General features: G+C 36.3%; 2 protein-coding genes across 6 annotated transcripts; both read left to right on the forward strand.

Moving 5' to 3' along the window:
* The first annotated feature begins 218 nt into the window (after window positions 1–218).
* LOC6648358 (REST corepressor) lies at window positions 219–9035 on the forward strand. Of its 5 annotated transcripts, none has more exons than XM_047011480.1 (11): window positions 219–345; window positions 1302–1711; window positions 1801–1848; window positions 1929–2063; window positions 2127–2341; window positions 2420–2593; window positions 5926–6413; window positions 6865–7078; window positions 7379–7615; window positions 7675–8538; window positions 8604–9035. In XM_047011480.1, the coding sequence occupies exons 2-11, from the start codon at window positions 1450–1452 to the stop codon at window positions 8775–8777; spliced, it is 2811 nt and encodes a 936-aa protein (XP_046867436.1). In that variant the 5' UTR covers window positions 219–345; window positions 1302–1449; the 3' UTR covers window positions 8778–9035. The 5 variants fall into 5 exon arrangements, with proteins under 5 accessions (XP_046867436.1, XP_046867437.1, XP_046867439.1 ...); XM_002071460.4 differs by lacking the exon at window positions 219–345 and adding an exon at window positions 512–920; XM_047011481.1 differs by lacking the exons at window positions 5926–6413; window positions 6865–7078 and having other exon boundaries at window positions 221–345.
* A 2403-nt stretch (window positions 9036–11438) lies between these two features.
* On the forward strand, window positions 11439–12338 carry LOC6648360 (deubiquitinase DESI2). Its single transcript, XM_002071462.3, has one exon. It carries the CDS (start codon window positions 11564–11566, stop codon window positions 12104–12106), a length of 543 nt encoding a protein of 180 aa, XP_002071498.1. The 5' UTR covers window positions 11439–11563; the 3' UTR covers window positions 12107–12338.
* The last annotated feature ends 822 nt before the right edge of the window (window positions 12339–13160 follow it).

The following is a 13160-nucleotide window of genomic DNA, read 5'->3' on the forward strand; positions in this document are numbered from 1 at the left end:
GCAACTCTATTCAATTTTACACATTGTCAATTATTGTTATTTACACAGAATGCTGATGGTGAATCGAAACACCATTATTAAATTACAAAATCTGCATAGGTATAGTACACAATTTTTCAAATTGCATTTAAAATGGCAAATTTACAAATGTGCTGGTTACTTAACGTTTAATCGATAACTTTGCGTTCTGTTATCGATATTTCACTGTCATCCTTTTGCATCCCTGTTTCCACAGTTTAAATTAATTTTGAGCATTTTGCAAAGCGTTTTTTCTGAAAAGAAATGTATAAAATTCCACAAACTAGACGAAGTTAAAGAGCAAATTAAATACAGATTCGCCCTTGTGTAAGTGAAATTAAATAAACAATTGGTGGCAGCGACAAAAGTGGGTGCAGACTGAAAAGACATGCAAAAACGGCAGACAAAGCTACGCTACGGTTGTTCCAGACAAAGTGCGCTGTGAACACATACATACAGGCATACGCACACTCACACACACAACGTCGTCGTTGTCGTCGTCGTCGTCCGCAGGCAGCAGAGAATTATACGCGAGTCGTTTTTTTCGCGTTTCAGTTTTCGTTTTAGTTACCTGCGCGCAACAACCCCGGAGTTTAAGTTGAGTGGGAGCCTGTGTAGTGCTGAGTCCTGCTCGTCAGAGTTTCAACTAATTAATTGAAAAGGGGGGCAGCGACAGGCAGGAGGTGTAGGCAAGGGCCAGGGATCGGTTTGATTGTGAAAGCGTCGTCAGCGTAACAACCGTAGTATCCGTGGAACATCTATTTAATATTTTTTTTGCTGCTGCTGCTCTCATTGAGTGGCATTTGTTCGCTCTATCCCAAACGGCGGCGCGGTTTTTGTAGCGTTTTTTTTTAACTGTGTTTTATTTGACAGAAAATTGTGTCAGTTAATTGACAGCAGAGGTAAGAGGACATAACTTTGCTGCAATGAAAAGCAAGAAAAAAAATTGCCAAATGCATCTTCTCCTTCAAAAATCTCAGCTGGCTTGACCAACACACACGCACACACACCCACATAGGGTACACATGTACACTCTCACACATTTGGATTCGCTCGCATTTCCTAACCATACACGTACAAATACATTCACACACAAACACACTCTCGCACGTTCGCCTCCGGTTGTTCAGGGCAAAAGTGTACTGTTGAGAGAGGCACCGCCAACTCTCGTTAAAACGCTTTCAGCAGAGAGTTTCTATTTAATGCAATATAATTTTTTTCCGTTACTGATCGTTGCCACTTATTGTTGTTGTTTTTTTTTTTTTTTGTTTGTGTCTTTGCAGTGCTGTTGGAATATTTGTTTGGTAAATTCATCGTTTGAGTTTGCATTTTTGTTTCGTTGGAAATTTTTTCTAACTTTCAACCGTAAGAATAATAAAATCCGGCACACTGGAGAAACAAAATAAACGCGCCCAGCTTATACGCGATAAAATGGTGCTGGCCGAGCGTAATACGGATGTGGTGCGCAATGGACGCCGTTCCCGCGGACCTAGCCCCAATACCCATACAAGCGGTGGCGGCGGAGGTGGCTCTGGAGGCGGAGGAGGCATAGGCTTGACCACAAGCGTTGGCAGTGGTGGCGGTTCTGGCGGTGGCGGCGGCAACAATTCGTCGAATCCTTCATCCAATGAGAAGGCCACCACAGCCACCGTACCGGGTGCGGGCACACCGGAGAGTTCCGATGATGATAACTGTAAGTAGTCCCCAATTGGTGAATAAATATATGACTAATACATGGCCATGACTAATGTGTCTCCTTCTTCTCCTACTTTTATCTTCTAGCCACGAAACGTAATGGCAAATCAAAAGCCAAGCAATCTGAATATGAAGGTAAGGATGACAGCCATCCTCATTTACCACCTAAATAGGCTAATTAAACTATGTGTTTCTTTTTGTTTTCGGAATTGCAGAAAAAATTCGAGTGGGCCGTGACTATCAAGCCGTGTGTCCACCGCTTGTCCCGGAAGTGGAGCGACGTCCAGAACAGATGAACGAGCGAGCTTTGTTGGTGTGGTCTCCAACAAAAGAGATTCCAGATATGAAGTGTACGTGTGCTGATTATTTGTCTTAATCTCAGTTGTTATGTTATTTCTGTGCATTTTTCACAGTGGAGGAATACATTTCTGTGGCCAAAGAGAAATATGGTTACAATGGTGAGCAGGCTTTGGGTATGCTCTTCTGGCACAAACATGATCTTGAGCGGGCCGTTATGGATTTGGCCAACTTCACACCCTTTCCGGATGAATGGACCATCGAGGATAAAGTACTGTTCGAGCAAGCATTTCAATTTCACGGCAAGAGTTTCCATCGGATACGCCAGATGGTGAGTTAGTTCTTTATTCTTATGACAAATGATGTCCACGGATCATGGAACCATATACTTGAATTTTCTTTTAACTAGCTGCCTGATAAATCCATTGCTAGTCTGGTGAAATATTATTATTCATGGAAGAAAACGCGTCATCGCAGCAGTGCCATGGATCGTCAGGAGAAAGCCATTAAAGCTTCTGTTAAAGATGGCTCTGAAAATGGCAGCGAGTTGGGCAGCAATGAAGAATCTGATACTGATGATAAGGTAATTATCATTTAGACTATCTATTCAAAGAATGAGAACCAGACTCTCACTTAACCTATCCACATCCGTGCATCCATATCTATACATACACATCTATCCATCCATCCATACATTTATCTATCCATCGCTCAATCACATCCAATCATACAAAACAAAACACATTTTATGATAATTACACAGCGACCGAATGAAGAAGCCTCTCCTCCTCGTCACACACTTTAGGGTAAAATACACTTACACACACACACACACACACACACACACACACACACACACACACACACACACATACATATACATACACATCCAAAAATATATCCCAAACCAAATCCAAGTAGGGTTTCATGCACATAGTATTATATTAGATGTAGTATAAATTATATAATAAGCCTAATATGCATACTATTTACTACATACATGTACATATAAGTTGTTGGTTAACTAATTTTGATTAGTTTCTACATCTGGGCAAAAACGATAAATTTTATTAAATGTTTACAATATTGTTAATTTGTTTTTTACATCATGAATGTATAAAAACAGAGGACAAAAACAGAAAATCGTATATTGAAAATGCAGTCACAAGTTACAATTTAACGAAATTTTAAGAGATACCAAAAGGCAAATTATGTATAAATTAAAAACATATCAGTACGTTATAAAAAAAAATTTTATGTACTACATGAAGTTTAAAAGTTCATCCAAAATAGTTAAAGTTAGTTAATAGGCCATTGTATTTGGTTTTGATTTCTAGTTTATGAGATTTTATTTGTATGTGTTCAGCTTAAATTAGAGCTAAGGATAACAATGTCAGTATTAAAGGATCAAATATATATATATTTCTGGTGTATAACTTAAGTTGTCTTAAATATACATAGCTTAATAATAAATATGAATTATAGTTAATGCTAAGTTGTTCTAGTTTGTCCAATATGACAACTAACCTCTCTTTCTCTCTGCTTTACTTTCTGCTATTGCTATTATATTAAATATACATATACACATGTATCTGTATTTTAGTAGGGTCTTTCGTTTTTCAACCTCACGCCGCCCCCGTGTCCCCCTTCTTCCCGTTTCTTCATTTCTTTTTGTGTTTTGTTTGTTGTAACTTAACATACATCCCATTCATCGATTCTTTCAGATAATCGCCGTGCCTGCATACCTCTCATAAAGGCATTTCAAAACACACACACACATACATGAACACATATACCTACATTTATATATATATATAGTTATTTACAGATTTATATAGATATATATATTAAATATGTATGCATGTAAATATTTATATATATATTTATACATATAAATACTAATGCCAAAACCAAAATATTGACCAGCATCTATAAGACTTATCAGACACACAAAAATACACACACACACACATGCAAATACATTTACTAGTTAAGACTATGTATTTTTTTATCAGATGAATTTTTGGATTTTATTAGTATTAAGTATAAAGAATTTGCATTAGGACTTAGATTATAGAGAAAAAGTAAGCCAACAAAAGAGACAGACAGATAATGTAGCTTGACATAATCATGTTCTTTGTTTGTCTACATATACATACATTTATATATATATATATATATATATATATATATATATATAATTATGGATATAGATTTATGATTTAAAATAATTTCATCACAATTTTTTTTCTTCTGATTTCGTATGCTAAATTATTATAAATAAATAAGTAGTAAAGTATTAGTTTAAAGATCTTAGTTATGTTATCTTAATAGATTTATATTTATAAAAAAAAACAAAAGAACAAAACAAAAATTATTTGAAAATTGTATAAAGTGAGCGAAATCGTAACCCAATTTATTGAAATGGTTATATTTACACCATACACACCCAAATACACACACACAATATATATATATATATATATTGAGAGAGAGAGATTAATTAATTGATAATTGCTAAAACAAATAAATTGCATATATCTTGTTTGCCAAGAGAAGATAATGAACAACCAACAATTTATATGTGTTTCTTATTCTCCACAAAAAAAAAGGATTCGATTGATATAGCCTAATTTTTCATCGATATGTACTAAGAATCATCTCATGCTACATTCATCTATTTAACATATACAAAAATGCACATAAACACCCACACACACACTCTAACCGTGCAATCCTTTTTCCTTTTCCATAACCAAACAAAGTTTGACTGAAACTATTTTTTATTTTTAATTACTAAAAAAAAAAAGAGAACAAAAAGAAATTTAAGAAATTAAAGCAAAATATTTTAATGGGGTTAACTCTCGTTGCTTGATACTCGTTACCTGTCAATACTGCTTTTTCTTATACATATATTAAGTATTAGCATCGTACGGTTTAATTGAAAACTGGAGAGCATGCAAGAGAAATAAAGAGAGTAAGAGGAGGAGGAGGAGGAGGAAGGGAGAAAGGAACTCTCCTGTTTAATTTCGAATACTTATATTCATGTATATGTTTATCGTATGTATGTATATTTTATGTAAATAGCATTCCACGCAAAAACCTTTTTTTTTCTTTTGACATACAAACCAAAGACAAAAACAAACAAGCACACACACACAGATACAAATGCATCCACCCACATCCTCACACAAACAAAGAAACAAACACTCACATGGCCAATGCATACGCAGTCGAAAAAGCAGCAGAGCGCGAGAGAGAGAGAGAGAGTGAGTTGCAATTGACAACAAGAAGAGGCACATGTAGAAAGAGTTGAGATTGAGATGTTGATGATGAAAATTTGTTTACATTTCTTTTGGTTTTTTTTTGTCATCCTTTTTTTTGTCATTGTTATATTGATCCTTTTCTTTCTTTTACACACCCCCAACCCATCGTTTTCCTCTTTTTGTGTAATTATTTGTTTGTTTTTGTTGTGGTGGGGAGAGGGGAGAGGAGGAGGAGTAGGCGGAGGAGAAGGACCATCGGGCACACACTTGTCGTCTTCTACTCCTTAAGTGTAAAAAAACAATTAGATCAAAAACTGAACTAAAGCAACCAACAACTACGTTTTTTTTCTCTTCTCTTTGCATTTAACTGTTAACAAACGAAAAAAAAACATTCACACACACACTCACATATATACAAATTGTCCAAAAAACAAAATGCAAATCAAAAAAAAAAAAATATATTGAAAAACCCTTCAAAAAAAAAAAAACAAAAAACACATTTGACATTATTTGTCCTGAATCGAATCGTATTGTATCCGCTGCTGCTGCTATTTGCGATTGCGTTTGGCATTAAAAAATGACAAAAAAAAAAAAAAATACCAAAAATATTTCAATACCCAAACCAACAACAATAAATACTTGAGTGCAGAAGGGGCACAGCAACAACAACAATAATAATAACAGCGGCAATAACAACAACAATAGCAACACCAATATGAGCAACAACAATCAGACATCAAATTCGGGCAGCAACAGCAACGGAGAGGGAAACGGAAACGGCAACAACGGATTCGGAAGTGGTAGTGCTGCTAGTGGTGGTGGTGGAACAGCCACAGGAAGCGGAGGAGCAGCTGGAGGAGGAGGAATTAGTGGTGCCAGCAATAGCAACAACGAACTGGATGCGGATCAGTTATGCATTTATAGTAATACCCATGGCGATGATATACTTGGCTTTGGCCTTGCTGCCGATGTCCTGCCAAATGGTGGCGATAACAACTCCTCGCTCATCTCAGATGGCAACTCGCCCAGCCAGCGTCGAGTAGTGGGCGGTTTCTGCAAGAATTGCAATGTGGTCTGTCACATGTTGTTCGATTCGCCATTGGGGCGTATGTGTAAAAGTTGTCACACGCATTGGAGGTAGATATTTCATCATCATATTATATGCATCTATATATACATATCAATAAATCAATATATATATATATATATATGTATATATATATATATGTATGTATGTATGTGTATAATATATACGCTAAGTTGTTCAATCTGAGCTAATGCAAAGTTTTTCTCTCCCCTTCTCTCTCTCTCTCTCTCTCACTCTCTCTTTGTCTCTCTCTCTCATACACACACACACACACACAATGTATCTCTGAATATCAATCTGGATGTTTAATCCTTGAACTGTTTCTTTTTTTTGTTTTTTGTTGGTTTGGTATATTACAATGCAAACAAAAAATATATAAATGAATATAACTAAAATTGCCATATCACACTATCATACATACACCAACATAAACACACACACACACACACACACACTAATTACATAATATCACCATAAATCGGCGGGTTAACATATATCTAGACGCACTGGCAATCGCCGTCCAATTTCTGGCCCGGAAAGCACTACACCCAAACGTTCTGCCCATAATAGCGCCGCTGCTGCAGATCGCTCAAAGCGTAAACCCCCCAAGGGGATGTATATCAATCATGATGATCTCACTGCATTGGCCAGTTCGAAAAATCCTCGAGAATATCTAGCCGAAGGTGATCGGAAAATTGCTGCCCTAATGGCTGAAGTAAGAAATTTTGTTTTTTTTTTTTTAGACATTAATAGAGAAGAACGCTGAGGCGTAGGGGTCACCACAAATAGAAAGATTTAGTAGATAATATTCTATATTTAGATTCAGTCATGCTACTACTTCACACAAAACTAACTCCAAAGTTTCACAATCCAATCACACACGAAATTCACTCATTCAAATCCCCTTCACATGCATTCCATTCGAAACTGTTTCACTTTTCCAATTGACCCAACAACAAAAAAAAAAAAAAAGACGGAAGAAAAACTTGCAACTTTCTTCAATGACCCATTACAGATACAGAAGAATAGGCAACTAATGGAACAGCTGGACAAAGAATGCGAAGCCATTAATGTGGATGAAGTGGGAGGTGGTGGTGGCACCTCGGCCAAGACAGCATCATCCCATACAGCTGAGGCAACTGTTGCCGCTGCCACCACCGCTGCCGCCCAGCCAAGGATCTCAGGCCGTTGGACACCAGACGAGATACAGGTGGCCCTATTGGCTCTACGTGACTATGGCAAAAACTATGCGGTAAGTGGCGATCGATTTGTTTAATGCAGTTTAATATTTATAATTATTGATATCCCTAGATGATAGCCAAGGTTGTCAACACAAAGACGGAGGCACATGTACGAACGTTTTATTTGAACAATCGACGTCGTTACAATCTTGATCAGATTGTCAAAGAATATGAGGCTGCCAAATCCGAAGAATCTGGTGCAGAGGATCATACCGATGCGGCAACAGCAGCAGCAGCGGCGACAGCATCAGGAACAGCAGCAACATCAGCGACAGCGGCGTCGGCTGCTGCTGCTGAGAGCAACACTGAAGCACTTTCAGTGACCAATCCAGCATCATCATCATCGGCAGCCGAGAAGACGTCCTCGACATCGTCGAAATCGTTGCTAAATGATGCCAGCGAGAGCAGCAGTAATAGTGCTCAGGAATCGCATGTGAAAAAGGATGAACCCAAGAAGAAGACCGAATTGGCAGTTGTTTCTGCCGCATCACTATCCTCTTCAGCGTCAACCACCTTCAATTCGTCAGCAGTGGTGGCTGCCACAACAACAGTCGATAATGGTGGCTCCTCCTCATCCTCCTCCTCGACCTTGCCTGCAGTAGTGGGCACTACAAAACCTAGCGCTAATGCTTCTCCTTCTGCTACTGCCACCATTACCATTATGGATGAATCCGATACAGCAACCAATTCAAGCAGCGATGTGGCCACAAATAGTACCACCAATACTGCCACCATTGGCGGTGGTAATGGTAATGGCAGTGGCAACGGTCATGGTGCTACCTCATCCCCATCGCTATCTAGCGTTAGTACACAGCCCGCCAAATCTTTGTCGTCGTCGAGCAATCACAATGAACGCGACAGCGAAGAATCCACATTTTCGCTCAAGTCGAGTTCAGTTGGCACAGCAGGCGCCAAACGTGAGAGACCCACAGAGGTAAGCAAACAATTTCAATTAGACCAACAAATCATTTCAATCTATCCTCTTCGGTTTACATTTAGATCACTGCCGCCGATCAGCCACCAGCAAAAATCATAGCACTTAGCAACAGCAGCAGCAGCACCACCACCACCACCACCACCAACAACAATAACAGCAACAGCAACAGTAGCAGCAGCAACAACAGCAACAGCAGTACAGCCATTGCCACTGTGGCCGAAATATCTGGCAAGTGAGTGGCAAGGAGGGGAAGCCATTGACTCCGCCTAAGCGGATGTCATGTGTCATGTGCATGTGCGGTCATTTAGAGGAGAGTAAAAAGAAGTTGCTGATTGTAGTTGTCGTTTTCGTCAAGATGGAACAGCAAGAAGGAGACGAACCACCCGTGGACACGGCAGGAGGCATCCTGCATCATTCTGCATCCACCACCTGCATCTGTAGTCTGTAGTTAGTTGTTCTTCTTATCATTATCATTATAATTATTATTTTTATTATTTTTTTTTTTTTTTTGTTTATTTGTTTTTGACTTTTACTCTTGATACATACATATATTTTGTGGTCTCTGTTGCCGTCTTTGATTTTGGAAACGCATTTACCGATTTCGGAAATAACATCTATCGACAAATAGCATCACAATCTGATAACTTGATAACCCGCCCCGCATTAATGTCAAGTGGGAAGTCAATTGCAAACATATAATTATAAATCAGAAAAACATATATATACATTTATATATACATATACATTTACTTTTTTAATACGAATTAGTGATAATTTCTATACATTTTTTTTTCCTTTTTATATCTTTTTTTTGGGTGGCATGAGAAATTTTTGCACTTAGCAGTGGACAAAGAGTTACTACTAAATCTTTAGGTAATAAATAATATGATTAATATTAATATTACCAAATTATATATGTATAAAAACAAAACAAAAAACAAAAACCAATCATCAAGAAGAAGAAAGAAAAAACAACATTATACGCAGAAGTTAACTGACACAAGTTTTTTTTTTTTAAATCAGCTGTAATTTAGCATAAAATGTAATTGATGAACAAAAGTGAAGAAAAAGCAAAAAAACCGAAAAATTATATTATATAAATATATATATATATACATATATATATATATATATGTATATACATATATATACATAAATTAAGAAAATACAAGTTCAGTCGATGGAAAAAAGAGCAAAGTAATGTGAGCATGTCTGTCACATTGTTGGCTCTTTGCGTACTTTGGTTAGAATAATTGAAATATACCTATAATGAAACACAAACACACTCACACACACACACAACCAGGCGACATGCGTTTACAAACATACATACAAGAGAAAATAAATATGTAATAAATAAATAAATATTCAATTGGTTGCCTTTTTTTTAACCATTTTTTTGTGGGTCCATTGCTAGAAGAAATATTCTGAAATGTAGATAAACTGAGTTAAATACAATTAAGTTAAGCCAATTGATAAATTAATATTATTCTAGGTTTAGTTTTGTATGGCAAACCGATAGTTAATAGAATTCTAAAGAGTTCCAGGAACTTTGCCAAATCTGGCCTTCAATTCAAAGCTATTTGGAGGTTTGTCTTTCTATATCCTTGGAGGTATCTTCTTCACCTTAGACAACCAATAACGCGATATTATAAAGAGATTTTAATGATTAACATAATTTTATATATAATTTTGGGAAATCTCATAAATTGTGGGTCCATTGCTAGAAGAAATATTCTGAAATGTAGATAAACTGAGTTAAATACAATTAAGTTAAGCCAATTGATAAATTAATATTATTCTAGGTTTAGTTTTGTATGGCAAACCGATAGTTAATAGAATTCTAAAGAGTTCCAGGAACTTTGCCAAATCTGGCCTTCAATTCAAAGCTATTTGGAGAGGTTTGTCTTTCTATATCCTTGGAGGTATCTTCTTCACCTTAGACAACCAATAACGCGGTATTATAAAGAGATTTTAATGATTAACATAATTTTATATATAATTTTGGGAAATCTCATAAACTCTTGTCGTTGAGTTTGGATATTGGAGTGTTTTTTTTCCCTAGACAAAAGTTTGAAAAGCGTTTTGCAAAGGTTTTTGTAAAAGGAACAAAAACTTGTGTTAGACCGAATTTAAACCGATTTTTAAAAGTGATCGCTCAGAGAATTGATTTTGGAATATTAGCCACGCATATTAACAAGCAAACCTTTTAAGCGAGGACAAAAAATGCTAATAAACAGCAAAATATTTAAAAAAAAACCCTAATTTCAAGAAGCAAGTTAGTAAATTTTCATGTCTTTCAGTCTGCATTAAAATCTGAAGAACTAAACTTTTTGCCAATATGTAATCGCAAAAAATTGTGATGAATTTTTGTAAGCATCGGGTCGAAACTTATTTTTTTTTTTAATATTCAATTGTTTGATGCCAACAAACTCAAATAATTTCTAAATATTTCAATTGATATTAAACTTTTTTAAGTCCGTTAGAAATTGGCCGAAATATAGTCTAAAAAGAGATGCTAAATTGTTCGAAAGTTTCTAAAAAAAAAACCATTATCCTTGGGAATCTGCGAATGTGTATGAAATTTCATCTCTTCACTTTGACTTTGATCTTTTAATCTTTTAAAATTCGTGTTATTACATTAAGACCCCAGAGCTTATATAATATAATGTTGTTTTTGTTTTTTTGATTGCTACAGGTCTCGCGCTGACTAAATCCGGCACTGAACTATGTATGTATGTACATACATATATAAAGGCTCAAACCCTCTTCCTGTTTCTTAATTTCTAAACTTCTTGGCTAAGAAAGTCAAATTAACAAGCTTAGATACAGAACGAAAAAAAAGGTTCACAGTTGCCTTTCGATGTATTGACAAACGATCCGAAAGTTATATATATTTTATATTTATTTTGATAATTAATAACCTGAAAGTAAATAAATTCTAAAAGTGTTGGGCCAACCATTTCAACCAAGTCAGAGGGAGAGAGCGAGAGAGAGAAGGAGAAGGAGAGGTGATAGGGTAATGTTTTTCAATCGACTGATGAGTCTCAGTTGTCTGGGCGGCGACAAGGCGGCGTCCACTAGCTCAGATTGCGATTGTGATGAGATGGTATCAAATGAGCCGGTCATACTGAATATTTATGATCTGGTCGATATCAATATGTATACCATGCCCCTGGGCCTGGGCGTCTTTCATTCGGGCATTCAGTTGTATGACACTGAATATTGCTATAGCGGACATAGTTATTCATTCACTGGGATCTTTGAAATCCAACCATGCGATGGCCAGGCCACACTGGGAGAACATTGTCGCTATCGTGAGAGCGTTCTGCTGGGCTATACGCATTTCAGTAGCGAGGAGGTCCAACGGATTGTCGAACAATTGGGTCTCCTATATACGGGCCACTGCTATCATTTGATTCGCAACAATTGCAATCATTTCTCGAATAGTTTGGCCAAAATTCTCTGCAATCGTGGCATACCACGTTGGGTCAATCGTTTGGCCCATTTTGTGGCTTGTGTTCCGTTTTTGGAGCGTTGCCTGGACAGGCAATTAACTGGATAAGTTCTGCTCTTATATGGAACATCGACATGGAGATAGAAAGAGATTGAGAGAGACAGAGAGAGAGAGAGAGAGAGAGAGAGAGAGAGAGAGAGAAAGAAAGAGATAATGAGAAGGCCTAGACACATTAACAAACTTCATTTATTTGTGTTTAAATTGATTTATCAATGTTTTATTGGCAGAATACAATCTGACCTTTGTTATTTTCGTTATTAAAATTTCATTTGCGAGTACAGAGGAAAGTCTCTATAAATTCTTGACTAGCATCATCAAATAGGTCGATCTAGACTTATTCCTTCCGGTGTCAAATTTGTATTTTCCACAAATCAAAATATGCTAAAATTTGATTTAATAAAGCTACAACATTGTGAAATTCGTTAGAAATTGATTAAAATAAAATCTGAGGAATAAACAAAAATTATTTACAAGATTTCTAGATAATTCTCAGAAATTCTTAACTTTGGGAGTTTTGTAATTCCGTCCTCTTTTGACCCATTTTTAAAGTTTATGTGCCCTTTTTGAACCTTCACCTTTACCTTAAAAACTAATATTTCTGTCAATTTTCGTAAAAAATTGTGATTTGTCAAGATTTTAATGTTTCGATATCATTTTAAAATATTTATAACTAAGATATAACTTTTTGAAATCAAGTTAGAAATATTGGTGAAAATATAGCCTAAAAATAAATGGTTTGACTTGTCTTCCATTCTTTTGAATCAGTTTTGAGATATATGTAAATATATTTGTGTTTCTTAGGTCTTTAGGATGGATGAATTTTTATAAGTGACCCCGTTTAGTAGTATGGATATGGATTATATATATCATCTGCAACGAGTGAAACTTTGTACCCTTCTTGAACAATTCTATGTAATTGTATACATACGTACTTATGTATGTAAACATATGGATGTATTTATATTCCTAGGTTGTACTTCCATTTCCATTTGGCGCCGTTCGATGTCGCCGCAATTCCTCCAGCCCGATCAATTGACACTTAAGTCAACAAATGAAATTCTCTGATTTCGGCTGGAATAATTTTCTGCTGATCTTTGTGAAT

Source organism: Drosophila willistoni (assembly GCF_018902025.1).
Source record: "Drosophila willistoni isolate 14030-0811.24 chromosome XL unlocalized genomic scaffold, UCI_dwil_1.1 Seg141, whole genome shotgun sequence".
Lineage (NCBI taxonomy): Eukaryota > Metazoa > Arthropoda > Insecta > Diptera > Drosophilidae > Drosophila > Drosophila willistoni.